Source organism: Ornithorhynchus anatinus, chromosome 16 (assembly GCF_004115215.2).
Source record: "Ornithorhynchus anatinus isolate Pmale09 chromosome 16, mOrnAna1.pri.v4, whole genome shotgun sequence".
NCBI lineage: Eukaryota > Metazoa > Chordata > Mammalia > Monotremata > Ornithorhynchidae > Ornithorhynchus > Ornithorhynchus anatinus.
The window spans coordinates 3652661-3674915 of NC_041743.1; the positions used below are offsets into that span (position 1 = coordinate 3652661).

Consider the following 22255-nt stretch of genomic DNA (forward strand, 5'->3'; position numbering starts at 1 on the left):
TCTCCTAAGTGCTTAGGTCAGTGCTCCTCTCTACAGTAAGCGCTCAATAAATACAAATGACTGACCGGCGTAAGGAACGCGATCGGCTCCGGGGAACGAACCGGGTCAGCTGAGGGGCCCGCTGGCCGGGAGCGGGGGAGATTCCCCCGACCCGTGCAGGTCGCTTTTCGCCGACCCCTAACGGAAAGGGCACGGGCCTGGGAGTCAAAGGACGACGTGGGTTCTCGGTCCCACCGCTGTCTGCCGTGTGACCTTGGGCGAGTCATTTCACTCCCCTGGGCCTCAGTGACCCCGTCGGTCAAATGGGGAGGAAGACGGCGCGTCCCACGGGGGACAACCTGAATCCATCGTGTCTATCCCAGCCCTTAGAACGGTGTTGGGCACCTAGTAAGTGCTTCAGAATCACCAAAACCATCATCATCATCATCATGATCGTCACTGCTCGCTTCTCGCAACGACGGACGGCGGACAGAGAGCGGGCTGCAGTCGAGAGGGACGGGAAGTGGTATGACACGAGTCCGAGCGGCAGCGGTGGCTGCTGGGGAGAGGGGAAGGGTCACCCAGAGAGAGGAGGCCTTAGATGGCCACCACTGGGGGAGGAGAGGGAGGACACTTCCCCCCGGCGCCATCACACAGAACACGGTTACCGAAATGGGCATTTAATCAGGTAAGTCGAGCTGCTTTAGGTACAGTCTTCCGGCCTTATAAATACTGACGTAATCCCGCCCCTCCTCCTCGCTTCCTTTGGGGAAGACGGCGGACGGGGTCCGGATCGAACGCGGTTCCGGAAGGCTGATTTTGCCCTCCCTGGCCGCTCTGCTTGGCACCCGGTAGGCCAGCGTGAAGTCTCTCACCCGGTGGCCGAGGCCACTTGGAGTAAACTCCCCCATCCCACGGCTTCTGGCGTGACTGGAGGCTTTTCGCTTGCCGGGGACGAAATGGAACGGAAATGACCCGCAGCACCATTCAGCAAGGACGCGTGGGGCTGGAAGAAAGTGAAAATAGCACCGGCAGAGATTGTGTTTTACGTGCCCCGGGTGGGCTCGGGCCCGAAGGAAACCACCCGCCACTCCAGCAGCCGCCACCGGCCTTGACTCAGAGGACCCCTGAAGCCCCTCGTGCTCCTTCCTGGATTTGACTGCCTGACCCTCCCCCAACCCCACCCTCCTCGGCCCCCGTGCCCCCCGAGGGATCGCTAAAGCCCGAGCAGACCCAGGCGGGGAGTCGTGACTCGGTTTCCGCTGGCCTGTCCGTGTTGGGAAGGCCGGGTCTCCATCTTATGTGCCGAACCCAACCTTCTCTCCAGCCTCCACCTCCGGGCTCCGTGTTCATCCCGGCGATGGAATCGGCTCCTTCAGGCCAGTTGGCGGCCACCGGGGCGGGAAGGGTCTGCCGCTCCCCGGGTCCAATCGGAAGGATCTTTCTCCGGCGCTGCCGATTCCCCCTCTCCCGTCTGCCTTTAATGCCCAAACCTCCTCCTCCTCTCCCCCGTGAGCAAATCTTCTAGCCCCAGGGTTTCCACTGGTGATTTTCTGCTCCAATGGGCCAAGGGGCAGAGCCCCAGTCTGGGTGGGCTTCGGGGCGGAGAGGGTTTGGGGTGAAGCCGCGATTCTCCTCGGGAGCCCGGGGATGCCAAGGGCGCCAGCTGAGAGAACGAAACCGCCATCCCACCCAAGGTGTCGCCACCCCACTCCCCACCCTCACTCCGTCTCCCACGCCGGCTGGGTCAATCAGGCAGGCTACCAGTGCTCGAACCCTCCGAATCGGAGAACTCGGCTAAAAGTAAAAGACTCCTTCGAGTTGACGGCAGCCCCGCGGACGATCCCGGGCCCACGGGCCCAGAGATGGGCCCCGCAGGGGAAGGGCGAGGAGGGCGGATTGGAGTTGTTTCACTCGCTCTCTGCGGGGCAGCTTGGAGGTCCTGGAGGGAGGAGGGTGCCGGGAAAATGTCCAGCCGAGGGGTTGTGGGGGGGGGATTCCCACCCGGACTACCGTAGGAATTCTGAGGTTCAACAAGGAAGGAGCTTTAGGGGAGGCGAGCCAGAGGAGCCCACATAACTTGGGGTTTTGTCTGCCCGGTCCGAGCTCCCTGAATATAGGCAACCTTCCCCCTGTGTCAACTTCCTTTCCTGACTTCGGTTCAGCGGGCCACCCCGCCCCGGGGTTTACCGGGGGTCAGAAGGCTGCTCCGGTCTCCCCACAGATTTCTTGTCCCGTCGTTTCCTCCCCCAGGGTTGCCCACAGAGCGAATCCTCCCGACGACGACAGCGGCACCGCCCCGTGATCGTGTGGGCGCGTACCCCCTTTAATGCGGAGGACCGATCTTTCCGGTGTGAAATTCAAGTTCTCAGGAGGGAAGGGCGGGACTCCTCTTTCTCCTCCCGTCGTCCCCCCAGCTTCCTTAGGGGCCCCTCTGTACCGGTGGGCCAGCTGACCAGCTAGGTCTGCGGCCCGGACCGACTCCCGGCCCTCCCCGTGCCCTTCGGAGAAAACCGGGACTCTCCCATCCCGGCAGCCGGCCCCTCACCCGGCAGGAATGTCTCCGGGACCCGAAGGGTGGCTCGTCTGCCGTACCCACAGAGATGGCCCCCTCGGCCCCGGGCCCGAGGACGCCTGACCCCGGACTTCCCACGGCCCTCCCCCTTGCTGCTGCAGCAGCACGGGGTCGCTGGGAGTGTGACGGGGAGGGTGCAGCGTGAGGAATTCTTTCTCTCCAAGCGCATCCCACAGGACGTCAAGCCTCTAGACCCGCCAGAGGGAGACCGGGACAAACGGGTCGACGGATTCTACGGCGGTCCCCCGACCCCAGGGACCACCCAGAGCCCCCTCTTCTCTCCCCACGCCAGCTCTGGCATCCCCTCGGAAGAAGAGCTCACCCCGACGGGCAGCGGGAAGAGACGCGGCTCCGCCTGGGCGGGGAAGACCTGAAAGAAGTGGCCCGGAAATGGCCACCCGCTGTGGCTGCCCAGGACCCCGGCACCGGCCCAGAGCGACGCCCTCCGGGCCGTCGCCTCGGCGCCGCTCTCCGAGCGAGGGTCCCGTCCCGCCGGCCGTTCTCCCCCGGGGCGGGGCTCCGGGCCCCCTCCTCTCCGGCCCCGGGCTCAGGCGCTGCCTTCGTCGATGCTCTGCAGCTGCAGCCTCTGGCCCGCGAGGGTCCTGCTGCCCCGCCGGCCCCCGAGCCCACCCCCCGCGACCGTCCGCCCGGGGCCCGGGACGCCCAGCAGGGCCTCGCCTCCGAACAGGCTGATCTTGGCGTCGGCCTCGATGGCTCTGGCCAGGCTGGCCGCGTAGCTGTCCAGGGACTTGTGCACTTCCGCTCGCACGTGCACGACCGAGTTCCTGGCGGCCTCTGTGGGAGGGAAGAAGGCGGTGAGGGGCGTGACGGGCGGGGGGCGGTCGGCGAGGGGTCAGCCCTGCGGCCCTGGCGCCTGGTACGGCGCCTGGCACGTAGTAAGCGCTTAAATTCGACGGCTACCGTTAGCATTATTCTGGCTTCGCTGCTGAGCTCGTTCAGAGTATTTCTGTGTGTGTGGTATTCGTTAAGCATTCACTGTACTAAACGCCGGGGCGGATACCGGCAAATCAGGTCGCTGCCCAACGCGGGGCTCGCAGTCTTAATCCCCACATACAGATGAGGGAACTGAGGCCCAGAGGAGCGAAGTGACTCACCCGAGGTCACACGGCAGGCAAGTGGCGGAACCTGGACTAGAACCCAGGTCCTTCTGACTCCCAGGCCCGGGCTCCGTCCACTAAGTCGCCCCGCTTCTCAGAGTTTTATGCCTGAGGGGCGGGTGGCGTCTCAGAGCACCCACTGACGGGACCAGTAAATGAAACATTTCGCTTTCGCCTCCGGGAGTCCCTAGGAGGGAGAGGAGGTCCGAGATGGGAAAGGCAGGGTCTCAGCATGACCTAGTGGCAAGAGCGTGGGCTTGGGAGCCAGAGGACTGGGTTCTAACCCCGCCTCCGCACTCTTCTGCCGTGTGACCTTGGGTAAGTCACTTCACTTCTCTGTGCCTTAGTTCCCTCATCTGTAAAATGGGGATTAAGACTGTGAGTCCCACGTGGGACAACCTGATTCCCTTGTATCTAACCCAGTGCTTAGGACAGTTTTTGACACATAGTAAGTGCTTAACCAATGCCATTATTATTATTAATAAAAGGGGAAGCCCCAAAGGGGAGAGGAGGCCCAGTAGGGGAGGGGAGAGCCAGGATGGGATATAGAAGCATCATGACAAGGTGGATTGAGCACAGTCTGGGAGTCAGAAGGACCCAGGTTCTAATCCCGGCTCCACCCCGTGTCTGCTGTGTGCCCTTGGACAAGTCATTTCACATCTCTGGGCTTCAGGGACCTCATCTGTAAAATGGCGTTAAGACTGTGAGCCCCAAGTGGGGCAGGGACTGTGTCCAACCTGCTTAAATTGTATCTACCCCAGTACTTAGAGCAGTGCCTGGCACACAGTAAGCACTTAACAAGTACCGTAATAATTACTATTATTACCCTCTGGGGTCAGGCCAGAGCCCCCAGAGAGGCAGGAGTCAGGACGCGGCTCCCGACCTTCGCTTCTGGTTTTCCCAGAAGAATCCGTTGTCGAAACCCACCTTTAATCTGTTCCACTTCATCCTCAAACGTCACGGAGCTCTTCCTCCGCGGAGGAAAAACAGCGGGCGGGTGAGAGGCCTCGTCGGAATGATAATCTTCCAGCAGCATCACGTCTGTTCCTGAAACGAGTCCAGGTTTTCCAGATGTTAGGAGACAAGGCCAAGGTACCTGCCCTCCCCCAAAACCCGCCACCGTCCTCCTATTCGAGTTCCAGTTCCCGGGGACGGCCGCTGAGGCCGCAGCAAACGATTCTCAAAATGGGAGTCGGGATCTGCTCGTTACAATCCCCATAGATGAAGGAAAAAAACAGAGAAGCAACTTGGCTCTGGTGGAAACAGCTCGGGCCTGGGAGTCGGAGGACACTTGTCTGTTGTAGGATCTTGGGCATGTCACTTCACTTCTCTGGGGCTCAGTTCCCTCCTCTGTAAAATGGGGGTGAAATGCCTGTTCTCCCTCCTATGTAGCTTGGGAGCCCCGTGAAAGAAAGGGGCTGGGTCCGACCCGATGATCTATCCTTGGGTTTCGTATAGTGCTTGGAACACGGTAAGCACTTAAAAGTTACCACGGTCGTTATTATTAAAACACCCCAGAATTTCAGATGCAGATGCATTTCAAGAGCAGTTCCTCCTCCTGGATAAGCGAGGGGTGGGTGAGGGCTAAAGGAGGAAGAGGGGATACGGAGAAAGAGTTATCTGAAGTCACCCGAAGCTAAGGCCGGAGGACGGTTCCTTCCAGGGGCCCCCTCCCGCCCCCCCGCCCCAGTATTTATTGAGCGCTTACTGTGCTAAGCCCTTGGGAGAGGACATTATACGAGACACATCCCCTGCCCACGGTGAGCTTACACTCTAGAGGGGGAGATGGACATTAATACAAATGAATAAATGACGGATATGGACATAAGTGCAGTCGGGCTCCGGAGCGGGGATGAATAAATGAGCAAGTCAGGGTGACAGAGGAGGGAGGGGAAGAAGAGGAAAGGAGGGCTTAGTCAGGGAAGGCCGCTTGGAGGAGATGAGCCTTCACTAAGGCTCTGAAGCTGGGGACGGGCATCGTCCGTCGGACACGAGGAGGGAGGGCGATCCAGGCGAGAGGCAGGATGTGGGCGAGAGACCGGAGGTGAGAGAGACGAGATGGAGGGACAGTGAGAAGACTGGCGTTAGGGGAGCCAAGTGTGCGTGAGGGCTGGGTTGTCGGAGAAGGGTGAGGTGAAGTAGGAGGGTGGATTACCTGAGTCCTGAGAGTAGCTGAAGCCGGTGTCCCCGGTGCTACTGCTGCTGTGGCCCAGGGGCTGCCCGCCCGCCACCAGGGCCGTCAGGTGGGGCGAGAGGCCCAGGTCTGGAAGGCCAAAGAAGAAGCGGCGTGAGAAGGGCCGGCAACATTCTCGTCGACCAGAATACGGGCCACCGTCCAGGCGGCTCCCACGGCATCCAGGCCCCCAACTTCCCGGCAGCCCGGCCTTTGTAATTTTTTTATGGTATTTGTTAAGCACTTACTATGTGCTTCGAAGCACTGGGGTCGACGCAAAGTCGGACACAGTCCTTGTCCTACGTGGGGCTCACGGTCTTAATCCTCATCTGTAAGATGAGGCCCGGAGAAGTGAAGCGTCTTGCCCGAGGTCACTCAGCCGACAAGTGGCGGAGCCGGGACTAGAACCCAGGACTTTCGGGCGGGCGTAACTACCAAGTGGAGACAAGCCGGGACCGCGGCGGCTTCTGGGACGCCACCCCGGGGGAGAAGGAGCGTGGCCTTGTGGAAAGAGCACCGACCTAAGAGTCGGAAGAACTGGGTTCTTATCCCAGCTCTGCCACGTGCCTGCTGTGTGACCTTGGGCAAGTCACTTCACTTCTCTGGGCCTCCGTTCCCTCATCTACAAAATGGGGACTCAATCCCTGCTCTCCATGCTACTTAGACAGGGAGCCCCATGTGGGACCTGATGATCAAATATCTACCCCAGCGTTGAGCACATAGTAAGCGCTTACCAAATACCATGCTAATTATTCTTATCGAATCAAGAACCCACCTCCTCTCCCACGTGGGGAGCGGTGGACACCCCCGCGCTTCGGGGGGGGGGGGGGCGGCGGTCCGGGTCGCCCCGCCTCTCCCCCACCCCAGGGACAGGTGGGACCCCCGGGGAGGGGTCGGGAAGCCGGGATTCATTCATTCATTCGGTCGTTTATTGAGCGCTTACTGTGTACAGAGTATCGTGCTAAGCGCTCGGTAGAGAAAAATACAACAACAGACACATTCCCTGCCCACGGCGGGATTGGGATCTGACCCTCTGCGGCTTCCTCCGTGGACCGGCCGGCGCCCGCCGCCGCCAGTCCCGCTGCCCGCGTCCGCCCGAGGGGAAAGACCCGACCGGAAAGGCGCCGCGTGGGGGACTTGGGGGCGGGGGGCGGGTCGGACCTGTGATCCTGTTGGAGATGCTGAAGAGGCGGGAGTTCCTCTGGCACCGCACGAAAGGCTCCCGGTAATAGCGGTCCCCGAAGCACATGCCCAGCAGCTCCTTCCGCACCGTCTTATTCCAGAGCCCGTAGATGAGCGGGTGGCAGACGGCGCTGGTGAAGGACAGCCAGGTGGCCAGGGTCTCCAGGGCCGGGGCCGCGCTGTTGGGGCCGCGGAGCGCCTCGGAGGCGATGAGCACCGCGTAGGGCCCCCAGGTGAGCGCGAAGGCCCCGACGACCACCAGCACGGTGACCAGGGCCTTGCACTGGCTGGCCGAGGAGAAGACGGCGCCGGGCGGGCCGGGCCTCCGGCTGCCCGCCGACGAGGTGGAGGCGCTGGAGCTCTTGCGGCCGTCCCGCCGGCCGGCCCCCTCGGCCAGGACCACCGTGCCGCAGTGCACCTTGCGGGCCTTGACCCGGGCCACCCGGAAGATGAAGCCGTAGCAGACCAGCATGACCAGGAAGGGCGGCAGGGCGCACCAGACCAGCCAGAAGGCCGTGTAGCCCGCCGCCCGGTGCCAGGCGGCCACGCACATCCACTTGAACTCGTCAAACTCCAGGGCCGACCAGCCGAAGAGCGGCGGCAGGCACCCGATCAGGGCGTGCAGCCAGATGTAGGCCAGGGCCAGCACCGCCCGGTTCCCGGTGATCTTCATGGGGTACACCATGGGGTACAGCACGGCGTAGTACCTGCCCGGGGGGAGGCGGGGATCGGGGCCGTTAGAGACTCACGGGGCGGGGAGACGCTCACGTTGGCTCTCCCGTGGCCTTTCCTTCCGTCTCCTCCGGCTGTCCTCTCCCCCTCCCTGCCTTCGTCCTCTTGTTCGCTCTCTGTCTCTCCTTTTTCCTCCCTCATCTTTCTGAAATCACCTCTCTCTCCCTCCCTCCGCCACACTCTTGTTCTCTGCCTCCCTCTCCTCTGTCTCTTTCTCTCCCTCTTTTTCCCTCCCTCTCCTCCCTCTTTCTCCTCAATTACTCCATCGATGGTATGAACTGAGCGCTTACTCTGTGTAGAGCACCGTACTAAACCCTTGGGAGAGTACGATACAACAGAGTTGGTAGGCACGTTCTTGACTGTAAGTTCACTGCGGGCAGGGATTGAGTCTATCGTCCTGTTGTCCTCTCCCAAGCACTTAGCACGGTGCTTTGCACACAGTAAGTGCTCAATAAATACAACTGGATGAATGAGATTCCCTGCCCGCAACGAGGCTTTCTCTTTCTCTCTTCCTCCCTCTCTCATCCCTTCTTACTCTCCCCTTTTTTGGGTCAGGTACTCTTCTGAGCGCTGAGATAGATACAAGCTAATTAGGATGGACACAGCCCGTGTCCCACATGGGGCTCACGGTCTTAATCCCCATTTTATAGACAAGGTAACTGAGGCACAGATGAAGTGAAGTGACTTGTCCAAGGTCACACAACAGACAAGTGGTAGAGCCGGGATTAGAACCCAGGACCCCTGACTCCCAGGCCCATGCTCTTTCCACTAGGCCACGCTGCTTCCCTTTCTTCCCCACTCTTTCTCTTAGACCTCCCCCCTTCCCTAACACACCCCCCTCTACTCCCACCGGGGTTCTTCTTGGAATTCTAACTTCTAACATCCAGGCTCTTGAATTCCCCCCAAGAGCCAAGAATGGGAATCTCCCCTGACGGAAACAGAAATCCGACAGAAATGTCTTTCCCCCACAGACAAGTCTTGAAAAGCCGCCCGTTCCCAAGATAAAAACCTTGGGCCGGGCCGGGACCCAAGCGGATCCTCTCGGGGCCTTGTTCCAAAACGAGACCAGTGTGGGGAACTCCAAAACTTCCCGACTGGAGCGGGTCCCGATACGCCCTGGGCTCCGGCCACATCTCTGTGATGGGGTCACCCCCCCCCCCCCCCCCGACAAGCCACATGGGCTTTCTGGGCTTGCCATTTTTCTCCCTCTGAGATTTTCAGGGTTGGGTTTTTTTTTACATTATTTGAAAGCGCCGACTGTGTGTCAAACGCTGTTCTAAGCGCTGGGGGAGGTACGAGTCAATTAGGTCGGACGCAGTTCCCCGTCCCGCATGGGGCTCACAGTCTAAGTAGGAGGGAGAACAGGGATTTGATCCCCGTTTGAGGCAACTAAGGCCCAGAGAAGTGAAGTGACTTGTCCGAGGTCACAATCGGCAGAGGAGAGATCAGAACCCAGGTCCTCCGACTCCCAGGCCTGGGCTCTCACCCCCAGGCCGTGCTGCTTCTGAGTGTCCCGGAGGAAAGCAGCTGCTCAGAGGTGAGAGGTTATTTTGACTTGCCCCATCTTGGCTAGCGTTGTAAACGTAGCCGGGGCCAACCGTATTCTAGAACCTCAAATCAGCGCCTAGCGCTACCTGGTTTAGGGCCGGGATTTTCCCATCCGTATAAAGGGTCCTTCGGCAGGAAGTTCAGATACACGTGATTTGATTCTGCTAGAATGTACCCTTGAGGGCAGGGATTGTATTTACTAACTCTGTTAATAATGATGGTATTTGTTAAGCGCTTACTATGTGCCAAGCACTGTTCTAAGCTCTGGGGGAGATACGAGGTCATCAGGTTGTCTCGCATGGGACTCGCAGTCTTAATCCCCATTTGACAGATGAGGTAACGGAGGCACAGAGAAGTTAAGTGACTTGCCCAAAGTCACACAGCTGACAAGGGGCGGAGCGGGGATTAGAACCCACGACCTCTGACTCCCAAGCTGGAGTACCTGAGTACCTCCCAAGAATACCTGAGCCACGTATTGTACCCTTCCAAGCGCTTGCGACAGTGCTCAGCGCATAATAGGCTCTCGATCCATACTAGTGGAAAGAGCACGGGCCTGAGAGTCAGAAGACCTGGGTTCCAATCCTGCCTCTGCCTCTTACCTGCTGCATTGTCTTGGGCAAGTCACTTCACTTTCTCTGTGCCTCAGTTCCCTCAGCCGTAAAATGGGGATTCAACACCTAGTCCCCCCATCCTACTTAGACTGTGAGCCCCACATGGGACCTGATGATCTCGTATTTACCCCAGCGCTTAGTACAGTGATTGGCACACAGTAAGCGCTTAACCAATACCATCATTATTATTATTACGTATGTAATAATAATAATAGTGATTGATTGGATGATTCCGTGCCCTGAAGGAAATAACAGAGGGTTAACCCGCTTTAACCATTCCACAGATCTGAAGGCAAACCATTGACCGTGATCCACGCTGAGATCAACCAATTGATTGATGGGATCTATGAAGCCATTACGTGCAGAGCACTGTGCTGAGCACTTGGGAGCATCCAATGCAGCAGAATTAGCAGACCCATTCCCCGCCCAAAATGAACTTCCCGTCTGGACCCGGGAGAAGAAGAGAGGGATTGGGGGCTCTGTGAGTCCAGCACGGGGAAGATCGTGGCTCAGCGGACAGAGCCCGGGCTTGGGAGTCCGAGGACGTGGGTTCTAATTCCGCCTCCGCCACTCGTCTGCTGCGTGACCTTGGGCAAGCCACGTAACTTCTCTGGGCCTCAGTTTCCTCATCTGTAAAATGGGGATTAAGACCGTGAGCCCCACGTACGACAACCTACTTATCTTGTATCTACCCCAGGGCTTAGAACAGCGACTGGGACATAGTAAGCGCTTAACAAACACCATCATTATTATAGGAGGCGGTGGGGTGGGGCGGGTGGGGGGCGAGCAGAGCGGGGCTCACCGGTCTATGGCGATGATGCCCAGGGTCAGCATGCTGGCCGCGCTGATGAGCAGGTAGAGGAGGGCGGAGAAGTTGCACCAGACGACCCCGAAGATCCACTGGCGCCGGATGGAGCTGGTGGCGACGAAGGGCAGCACCAGCACGGACAGCAGGAAGTTGGAGAGGGTCAGGCTGAAGACGAACTTGTTGCTGAGCGTCAGGAGGTAGGACTTGCGATAGAGGGTGACCACGATCACCAGGTTGCCCAGGCAGACGGAGACGGCGATGACTATGATGGCGATGGCCTCGGCCACGATGACGGCCCCGGCGTCCCCGGCGGGCGCGCTGAGGTTCCCCGGGCGGCCGCTCATGGTCGGTGAGGGTCGGAGCGGGGCATGCCGGCCGGCTGGAGGATGCGGGGGACGAGGGGGGACGGGGGGGAGGGGAGAGAGAGAGACACAGAGAGAGAGAGAGAGGCTCGTTGGGTGGGGAGGCTCTTGCCCGTCATCTCTAGTCAGTCGATCGCATTTTTAAAAATTATATCATTTAAAGTATATTATTAAATTATATTGGTATTTAAAATAATAGTAATAATAAGAATAATACTTGTTAAGTACTTCATACGTGGCAGGCACTGCTCGAAGCGCTGAGAGAGATACAAGTTGATCAAGTTGGATACAGTCCTTCATTTCTTCATTCTATCGTATTTATTGTGCGCTTACTGGGTCCAGAGCGCTTTACTAAGCGCTTGGAAAGTACAATTCGGCAACAAATACCGAGACGATCCCAACCCAACGACGGGCTCACAGTCTAAGAAGGACAGTCCCCGTTTCGCATGGGGCTCACACTCTTAATCCCCATTTTACAGATGAGGTAACGGAGGGCCCAGAAGCAAGTGACTTGCCCAAGTTCACAGAGCAGACAGGTGGCGAAGCCGGGATCAGAACCCAGGTCTTTCTGCCTCCCAAGCCCGGGCTCTATCCACGAAGCCACGCTGCTTTTCAAGCAGCAATTACTAAGCACTTAATGTGCGCAGAGCCACAGGGCCAGGAGTCTGTCTCCCTCTCTAGACTGCAAGTTCCTTTTTTTTCCATGGTATCTATTAAGTGCTCACTACACGGCAGACACTGTACTAACCGCTGGGGTAAATACAAGCTGATCAGGTTGGACAAGTTCCCTGTCCCACAAAAGGCTCACAGTCTTAATCTCCATTTTACTGATGAGGTGACTGAGACACAGAGATGTGCAGTGACTTCCCCAAGGTCACACGACAGAGAAGAGGCAGAGCCAGGGTTAGAACCCGGGTCCATCTGACTCCCAGGCCCGGGCTCTATCGACTAGTCCACACTGCTTCTTCCTTAGCCTGTATCTACCCAGTTAGCACAGTGCCCGACACATAGTAAGTGCTTAACAAATACCATTTTAAAAAAAAGGAGAAGAACGAGGGGCTGTAACCTGCAAACACTTGATACTCACCCCACCTTTAGCCCCACAAAACTTACGTACCTATGCGTAATTTATTTATATTAATATCCTTCTCCCCTATTAGGCTGTAAGTTCCTTGCGGATGGGGCGCATGTCTACCGACTCTGTCGTATTGGACTTTTGCAAGTGCTTAGTACAATGCTCTGCACGTAAAAGGCGTCCAATAAATCCCATGGATTGATCGATCCATTTATCTGCCGTTCTGGGCAGGGCACCCACCATGAGAACGCCTCTCTACCCTCATGCCGGGGTCGATTGCCAATTTGTCCCAGGTGCTAAGGTGAAGAGAGCTATAACTGCTAAGGCCAGCCGTCGGATGGACTTGGGAAGGAAAAGATTAATCAGGGAAGGCCTCCTGGAAGAGGTGGGTTTTCCGGAGGACTTCAAAGATGAGTTGGACTTGAAGGGCGGGACGGATGAAAACGAGGCCCACTGAGACGCTGAGCTTGAGGGACATGGAGAGTGTAAGCTGGGGTGCAGGGGGAGGGGGGAGTGGACAGGGAAGAGGGAGGGAGCTGACGGAGGAGGGTCTGAACACCACTGACTCTCCGGGCCCGGGTAGTGAGCGGGTATCGGGCCCGGCTGGCCCGAGGCAAGGGATCCGTCGACTGCAGGAGGGCACAAGCCCCGGCCAATCCTTCTGGAGTGGGCTCCACAGCGAACGTGCCCGGCGGGGGCATGCCGCCCTGGCCGGGGGCCAGAACCGGCTTTGCCCTCGGGATGGAATAATACTAATAATACTAATAATGGTATTTTTTAATCATGGTATTTATTTTTTCCCACATAGGGCTCACAGTCTTAATCCCCATTTTACAGACGAGGGAACTGAAACACAGAAAAGTGAAGCGACTCGCCCAAGGTCGCCCCGCAGACAAGTGGCGGAGCCGGAATTAGAACCCAGGTCCTTCTTGACTTCCAGGCCCTATGTGAGGGTGGGTGTGTGAACGTGGAAGACGTGAGAATATATGCGTGAGTGTGACTTAGGGTAGGCCTGAATGTGACTGTGTGAGCGTGTGAGGGCGCGGGTGTGTGTGACAGCGGGAACGTGCCCGGGACTACGCGGGGAAAGTGAGCCCGTCCCCCGTCCCGGGACCTCACCGCCCGATGACCTGGGCCCGGCCGCCCCACACAAACCCTCCCCTCGACCGAGTCCGGAGGCCCCGGCTGGCTCCGAAAGCCTGGCTTCCCGCTCCCCCGGCTCCACGCTGCCCCTCGGCTCTGCACGCGGGGAGGGAGAAGGAACACGGGCCCCGAGGAAGAAATCCTCACGGAAGGAGAATGTTCCCAAGCACCACATCAAACACCCAAGGCGGGTGACATCACCGCGATGCTATTTTGGCAGCCGGCCCCCCGCTGCTCCTCATCCCCAGCTTCTCCTCAAGGCGGGCATCGCCTCACGCCATCCTCACGCTCTGCTCCGCCATCCTCTCGTTCTGCTCCGGACAGACATCGATCACCGCCCCTCCGGGGCAGGTATTATCATCCCTGCTCCCGACGCGGAACAACGGGCCCGGTGTCCGGCGGAGACGACCTCCGGGCCGCACGCTGAGGCTGGGCGGGAGGGAGGGATCTGGAAGGAGTTACCAGAATCCTTAGCGTTCCACTCAGGCTCCTTCCCCCCTTCCCTCACGCAAGAACCGGGTCCAAAGGGAAAAAATAAGAGTGAGAGGGCCGGCTCCTTCCCACCAACCCTGGCGTCGGGGGGATCCCAACACCGAGACGGCTCCCGCCCCCGGCTCAAGCCCTGAGGTTCTGTCGGGGTTTAATCCACCGAGACCCGTCGATGCCACCGTTGGTGTCCGGAAGCCACACTGCCGATCCGATGCCCCGTTTCCATTTTCCGCATCCACCCCTGGGGCCCCTTCAGTCTCTAGGACCCACCAGCTGGCCGAGAGCCACGGGGGTCTGGCTCGTGGCCCAGCGATGTAAATAAATAGAAAGAAACCATCTGGCCCCCCCTCCCCACCCTACTCCCATGGAGTTTCACTTGGCTTTCTCCCCCCAGTCTGTTCCCTCTCCCCCAGGCCCTGGATTTCCCCTCTGTGAGTGAGGCTTTGGCCCTGTCTCCGGTGTAAACCTCACAACTGTGGGACAAACCATGGAAGAGGGCAAGGAATGATTCTGCTTACTGTTACGCTACTCTCATAACCGCTCGGTACAGTGCTCTGCACAGTACGCTCTCGATTAATACGAGTGAATGAATGGCCTTCCTCTCCTGCCTATCTGTAATTAATTTTAATGTCTGTCTCCCCCGTAGACTCCCTGTGGGCAGGGATCCCGTCTACCGACACTACCATCCTGGACTTTCTCAAGCGCTCAGTACAGGGTCCTGCATGCGGTAAGCGCTCAATAAATACCACTAACTGACTGAATGACCCCAGCCAGTTCATCCTGGTTCCAAAATCCCCTCAACCCTGAGAAGCAATGTGGCCCTCCTGGAAGGTTCTAATTCCAGCTCTGCCAACTTGTCTGCTGTGTGACTGTGGGCAAGTCACTTAACTTCTCTGTGCCTCAATTACCTCATCTGTAAAATGGGGATTAAGACTGTGAGCCCATCAACAGGGTTGATAAACCATCAACAGGGCAAGGAACACTTCCGTTGGACTCTCCCAAGCGCTTAGTACAGTACGCGCTCAATCAATACGACTGATTGATTGAACCTATCCGGTCTTCACTTTACATATTTAAAAACAATTCTTCACCGTAATGTTGCACTGCGGCTTCTTCCTTCATCGGCAGCACCTCGAAGCCCCAAAAAAAAGTCCCGGAAAGCAACAGGCATCGTTGGCAAAGGTCTTCCATCTTCTCCCAGCAATAACTTTCTCAGCATGGGCTAATTTCTGCACAACGTTGTCCCTCAATGTCTTTTTGCTTATTAATCGCCAATTAAAAGGGGAGTCTTGAACCTCTCCACCGGCAAGAGAGACACTGACAAAAACGAACGCCAAACCCCGAGAGAAGAGGCAGGTTTTCATCTAGCCCTTAAGTTGATTCCTCCAACTGCTCTGCGGCATAATAAGTGAAGACCCCAACTTCAATCGGTCAATGAATCAATGGTATTTATCGAGCGCCTGCTGCGCGCAGAGCACTGTACTTTGCAATTTTTTTATAGTATTTGAGTTAAGTGCTTACTACGTGCCGGGCACCGTACTAAGCGCTGGGGTAGATTGGACACATTCCATATCCCACAGGGAGCTCACAGTCTTAAGTCCCCATTTGACAGATGAGGTAACTGAGGCATAATGTTCAGTGATTTGCCCAAGATCACACAGCAGACAAGTGGCAGAGCTGGAAGTGTCAGGTTTCCTGTCCACAGTGATCTTACAGTCCAGAGCGGGAGACAGATATTAATATAAATAAATTACAGATATGTATGTAAGTGTTGAGGGGCTGAATCTGGGGCAAATACCAAATGTTCCAAGGATAGAGAAGCAGCGTGGCTCAGTGGAAAGAGCACGGGTTTGGGAGTCGGAGGTCATGGGTTCGAATCCCGGCTCTGCCACTTGGCAGCTGTGTGACTGTGGGCAAGTCACTTAACTTTTCCGTGCCTCAGTTCCCTCATCTGTAAAATGGGATTAAGACTGTGAGCCTCATGTGGGACAATCTGATTACCCTGTATCTACCCCAGCGCTTAGAACAGTGCTCTGCACATAGTAAGCGCTTAACAAATACCAACATTATTATTATTACAGAGCCAAGAGTAACGTCTCCAACATCTCCAGGGGCCTGAAGAAGAGCACGGTGGGAAGTGGGAAGCAGCATGACCTAGTGGAAAGACCACGGGCCTGACTCCCTCTGACCTGGGTGCTAATCTCCGCTCAGTCACTCGCCTGCTGTGTGACCCTGGGCAAGTCACTTCACTTCTCTGCGCCTCAGATTCCTCCACTACTGCAAAATGGGGATTTGATGCCTGGTCTCCCACTTGCTTAGATTGGGAGCCCCAAGGGGGACAGACAGCAGCTTGGAGCTTCTTCCAGGGGGAGGCTCATTGCAAACTTTGTGGGCCACCTGCCCCACAAAGCCCAGTTGGGATTCCCACCCACCTCCTGTAGACTTAGACCAAGCAGACCCCAGCCCGAAGGTTTTGTTCCAGTTCAGACCTAAAGCCTCCAATCTGGTCAGGAAGGGAGAGTGAGGGGGGTGTGGCATCGTGGATAGAACCTGGGCTTGAGAGTCAGAAGATCATGGGTTCTAATCCTGGCTCCGCCACTTATCTGCTGGGTGGCCTTAGAAAAGTCACTTCATTTCTCTGGGCCTCGGTTATCTCACCTGGAAAATGGGGATGGAGATTGTGAGCTCCACGTGGGCCAGGGGCTGTGTCCAAACCCCAGCAGTTAGTAGAGAGCCTGGTACACAGTAAGTGGTTAATAAATACCACAATTATTATTATTATTGGGTGTTGTGGGTCGGAGGGAGGGGAGGGACGGGATGCTTAACAAATACCTTTAAAAACAACAACAACCAAGAACCAGCGCAATAAAGCAAGCAGCATGGCCTACTGGATTGAACAAGGACCCGGGTTCTAATCCCAGCTCCGCCACCTGTCAGCTGTGTGACCTCGGGTAAACCACTTCACTTCTCTGGGCCTCAGTTTCTTCATCTGTAACTGGAGATTTTAAGACTGGGAGACCCATGTGGGACAGGGACTGTATCCAACCTGAAAAATTTGTATCTACTTCAGCGCTTAGAAGTGGGCTTGACACACGGTAAACACTAACAACCACCATCATTAAGCATGGTATGGTGAGGTTGGAAACTGAGATTATCTCACATTATTTTAATCGCCAAACTAACCTAGATTGGTATTTTAATTGGTTGGAGGCCCTTAATTAGTATTTTTCCTCATTTTTCTCACCAGGGTTAGCCAATTAGATAATTTCCGTCAGGTCAGTGTGGTTTCAAAGTCTTTCTTCTGAAGACCATTTCTGGGGACTGCCATTTGGGGTGAGGTCAAGGGTCACCTACCTACTGCTCTCAGTCCAGGCCATGTTTGAAGTAGGAATGCAGCAGCAGCTTCCTGAGAGCACTGGGAGAACTAAGAGGAGGGGGACACCTGCACATTCATCATTCATTCAGTCGGATTTATTGAGTGTTTACTGTGTGCAGAGCACTGTATTATGCACTTGGGAGAGTACGATACAATATACTGACACATTCCCTGCCACAGTGAGCTTCATTCTAGAGTGCTCGATTGGGAGGGAAGCTTCCAAACGGCTTTCCTCGCCCCACTCCATCCCTTTCCTCCCTTCCCTCCTTCATCTCTCCCTCTTCCTGTCTTGTTTTTTTTTAAAAAAATGGTATTTGTTAAGTGCTTACTATGTTCCAGGCACTGAACTAAGCGCTGGGGTAGATCCAAGCTAATCAGGTTGGACACAGTCTATGTCCCACAGGGGGCTTATAGTCTTAATCCCTATTTTGCAGATGAGGGAATTGAGGCACAGAGAAGTGAAGTGACTTGCCCAAAGTCACATAATTTGTAGGTGGTGAAGCCGGGATTACAACTCAGGTCCTCTGATGCTCAGACTCGTGCTCTTTTCAGTTGACCATACTGCTTCTCCCCCTGCCTTGTCTGCCCCTCCCCTTTCCTGGGTCTCCCACCCACCTGCTAAAATATCTCACTTCTTCTCAACCACAAATCTCCATTCCTCAGTGCCACAGTGACTCTCTGCACTTCAAAGCCTTACTGAAAGCCCATCTCCTCCAAGAGGCCTTCCCTGACTAAGCCCTCTTTTCCTTTTCTTCCTCTCCCTTCTGCATCACCTGACTTGCTCCCTTGATTCACCCCACCTAACCCCAGCCCCACACACTTATGTTCATATCTGTCATTTATTTATTTCTATTCATGTCTGTCTCCTCCCCTAGACTGTCAACTTCTTGTGGTGAGGGAATGCAAGTCTTTTCCGTTGTTCTACTCAACTATCCCAAGCGCTTGGGACGGTACTCTGCACACAATAAGTGCTCGATAAATACGACTGACTGGCTGACGGATGCTCCACTCTCCCGGGAGCGAGGGAGCCTGCTGGAATCTGGGTTCTGGTAGTCACTTAGACCACTTTCAAACACCCACTCCCTTCCCCAGCTGTAACCCGCCCCCCGCACCCACAACCGGCTGGCGTCCAGGAAAGGGGATGTGGGTGTGTAGAAAGAGGGACACCATTCGGTCCTAGAGGCCGGCCGAGACTCCCCACATCCAAAATCACTCTTTGAGCAATCCTAGAATCAGGAAATTACTAGACTAAGCACCAGAGTTACTCTAGACTGTCAGTTCATCGTGGACAGGGAATATGTTATCAAAACTGTTCTACTGGACTCCCCCAAGCACATAGTCCAGTGCTCTGCACACAGTAAGTGCTCAATAAACGTGACCGATTGGTTCATCACGGATCCCGACGGGAACTTTGAGAGATCAACCATCCCCACCCCAGCCTCCACGGACGGCACTCAAACCATGCCCCGAAGGATCACCATCTACCCGCTCCTTAAAAATCCCCAGGGACAGACACTGTTCAACCGAATTATCATGTATCTACCCCAGCACTTAGTACAACGCTTGGCATATAGTAAACACGTTACAAATACCATTAAAAAATCCAAACATTACACCCCTGCCCCTTGGCAACGCATCCCAGTATTTTGCCTCTCTTGCCGGCAAGAACTTCTTCCCTGAGTCTAACTTAAATCCACCCTGCTGCAGTTTGAGCCTATTGCCTCTCGCTTGGCCCTTGTCCTCACTTCCCTTTGCCTCCCTTGAAGACTCTTATTAGATCCCTCCCCACCCTTCCTGACATTAGTCCTTCCTTCCTTCCTGCCTTCATTCATCCGTGTTCATTGAGCACTTCCTCTGTGCAAAGCACCGAACTAAGCACTTGGGAGAGCACAGTATAACAATAAACAGCCACATTCTCTACCCACAGTGAGCTTACAGTCTAAAGGGGGAGATAGACAATTAATATAAATAAATGAATGGGCCAGAAGCTCATTGGGGGCAGTTGAATGTCTCTGCCAACTCTGTTATATTGTATTCTCCCGAGCTCTTAGAACAGTGCTCTGCACACAATAAACCCTCAATAAATACCACTGATGGTGACGATGCTCTGCACATAGTTAAGTGCTCAATAAATGGCATTAATTGATTAATTGGTAGGCTATTCATCCTGGGCTCAGTTTGTAAGATTAAACCCAAGACAGTCAGATAAGGGCCTTATTTCTCTACTTGGCTTTACTCACACTGACCTGGTGCTAAGATGCTCATCGGACAGCGAGGAGAGGAAAAAGGCAGGGGGAGACGACCTGAGTGTCTTGGGTGCCTATGAGCAATCGATCAAGCAAAGATATTTACTGAGCGCTTAGTGAGTGCAGGGCACTGTACCGCGTGCCAGGGAGAGTACGATCTAGTAGAGCGGGTAGGCTCTCAGACCCCCGAGAACATTATTGGAAGGTGGAGGAGGGATGTATCAGTCTCGGTAGAAATTACTAAAAGAGGGAGGGTGCAGAAAAGTCACCCTGGGAAGGAGGGCTAGAATGAGGTAATAATAACAAAAATAATATTGACAGTATTTGTTACGCGCTTACTAGGTACCAAGCACTGTTTTAAGTGCTGAGGTAGATACAAGGTAATCAGGTTGCCCCATGTGGGGCTCACAGATTGATTCCCCATTTTTCAGATGAGGTAACTGAGGCACAGAGAAGTGAAGTGACTTGCCCAAAGTTACAAAGCTGAGAAGTGGTCAGAGCCGGATTGCAACCCACGACCTCTGACTCCCAAGCCCGTGCTTTTTCCACTAAGCCGCGCTGCTTCTCTAAAGTATTTGTGAAGCGCTTACTACGTGCCAAGCACTGTTCTAAGCGCTGGGGTGGAGATGAGGTCATGAGATTGTCCCATGTGGGGCTCACAGTCTTAATCCCCATTTGAGGGAGTGGGAGAAATCACCCTTGAGAGGTCCATTTGGAGGAAGGCCCATATTCTTCCGGGCAGCTCTGGGGAGGGGCTGACCTACCAAGTCCTTCATTCATTCAATCGTATTTTTTGAGCGCTTACTGTGTGCAGAGCACTGTACTAAGCGCTTGGGCGCCAAAGGCGTTTATTGGGCGCTGTACTAAGTGCTCGGGGGAGTACGCTACCACCATCCCTGGCCCTGAAGGATCCCGTGTCTCATTCCTCCAGGCTGTGAGCTCGTCGAGGGCAGGGCACGTGTCTCCCGACCCCGGTGCACTGTCCTCTCCCGATCGCTCAGCACAGTGCTCTGCACCCAGCGGGCTCTCCATAGGTAGGATCGATCGAACGATCGATTACCTCCGAACAAAGCTTGGGGTCGATTGTGGCCGCCGGCCTCCTCGTCCTCCATCCCCTCCCCCCGGCTCCCGGCCGGGCGCGGCCTCCCCTGGGTGGGCGCTAGGTCGGAGGCAGGGGACTGTCCTCGATGACCTCCGGAGGGTCCGGTCCGGCTCGGGCCGGGGGACCTTGCGGGCGGCTTCTGGCCGGTGGGTCGGGGGGAGAGCGGGACACCCCACCTCCGCCCGGTGGCCAATGCTGGGGACAATGCTGAGCACACCCGCTCCCCCTTCCTCCTCCCCTCGCCCCTCGGCCCGACCGGCCCAGACCATCCACCACTCCTTTCTTCCTCCTCCTCCTCCTCTCTTCCTCCTCTCCTCTTCCTCCTTCTCCCCCCTCCCCTCGCCCCTCGCCCCCGGGCCGGTCCCGGTGCTCACCGCCGCCCGGCTCAGGCCCGGGCCATCCACTCCTCCTCCTTTCTCCTCTCCTCCTCCTCTTCCCCTCGCCCCCGGGCCAGTCCTGGTGCTCACCCCCGCCTGGTTCAGGCCCGGACCATCCACTCCTCCACCTCCTTTCTTCCTCCTGCTCCTCCTTTCTTCCTCGTCTCTTCCTCCTGCTCCTCCTCCTTTCTTCCTCCTCCTCTTCTCCTCTCTTCCTCCTGCTCCTGCTCCTGCTCCCGCCCCTCGCCCCCGGGCCAGTCCTGGTACTCACCGCCGCCCGGCTCAGGCCCGGACCATCCACTCCTCCTTTCTTCCTCCTCCTCCTCCTTTCTTCCTGCTCCTCTTACTCCTACATCTCCTGCTCCTCCTCCTTCTCGTCCTTCTTTCTTCCTCCTCCTCGTCCTCCTCCTCCTCCTCTGTCCCCCCTGGTCCTGGTCGTGATTCTGGTCCTGGTCCTGGTTCTGGTCCTGGGGTTGTTTCTGCTGTTTCTCAATCTCTCCTTCGTCTTTCTGGCCGCCGATGGGTCCGGGGAGGTCCCGGAGGGTCCCGGAGGGCTTCGGCTTTCACCCCCCGAGCTCCTGGTAGGAGGGGGCCAGCGGGCCAGCCGGAGGGCCGGCCGGAGGGCCGGCCGGAGGGCCAGCCAGAGGGCCAGCGGCAGGGCCACCAACTTTCCTGCGCTCCCGCCCCTCCTCCCGGCCCCCCTTCCCTGCTCTTCCTCCTCCCCTTCCTCCCCGCCACCTCCCACCTCCCCTCCCCATCCCTCTCCCCCAATCAATCAATCAATCAATCAATCGTATTGCCGGAGCGCTGATTTAACTAAGCGTTTGGGATCGTACCTCACAACAACAGACAGGCCCATTCCCGGCCCACCATCAGATTACGGTTTAGAGGCCCAATAATAATAATACGATGGTGTTTGTTAAGAATTTATATGACTTCATTCATCCAGTTGTATTTATTGAGTGCTTACTATGGGCAGGGCCCTGTACTAAGCGCTTGGAAAATTCAGCAACAAATAGAGGCGATCCCAGCCCACAACGGGCTCACAGTCTAGAAGGCAGGCTCACCGGCACATAGTGAGCGCTTAACAAATACCATTATTATTGTTATTCTGTGCCAGGCACTTTGTTAAGCCCTTATTACGTGCCAGTAACTGTACCAAGCTCTGGGGTGGATACAAGCAAATCGGGGTGGACACAGTACCTGTCCCACAGGGGGCTCATAGTCTCAATCCCCATTTTCCGGATGAGAGAACTGAGGCACAGAGAAGTGAAGTGACTCACCCGAGGTCACACGGAAGACAAGTGGCGGAGGTGGAATTAGAGCCCATGACCTTCTGATTCCCGTGCTCTATCCCCT

General features: G+C 56.3%; 1 protein-coding gene across 3 annotated transcripts; it reads right to left on the reverse strand.

The window, feature by feature from the left end:
* Positions 1 to 643: 643 nt before the first annotated feature.
* On the reverse strand, positions 644 to 21250 carry GPR161 (G protein-coupled receptor 161). 3 transcript variants are annotated; one of them, XM_029081456.2, is made up of 6 exons: positions 21168 to 21250; positions 10721 to 11105; positions 7007 to 7734; positions 5828 to 5935; positions 4600 to 4719; positions 644 to 3349 (listed from the first exon to the last, which is right to left on the reverse strand). In XM_029081456.2, the coding sequence occupies exons 2-6, from the start codon at positions 11068 to 11070 to the stop codon at positions 3102 to 3104; spliced, it is 1554 nt and encodes a 517-aa protein (XP_028937289.1). In that variant the 5' UTR covers positions 11071 to 11105; positions 21168 to 21250; the 3' UTR covers positions 644 to 3101. The 3 variants fall into 3 exon arrangements, with proteins under 3 accessions (XP_028937289.1, XP_028937290.1, XP_028937291.1); XM_029081457.1 differs by lacking the exon at positions 21168 to 21250 and adding an exon at positions 20987 to 21065; XM_029081458.1 differs by lacking the exon at positions 21168 to 21250 and adding an exon at positions 20894 to 20949.
* Positions 21251 to 22255: the final 1005 nt, after the last annotated feature.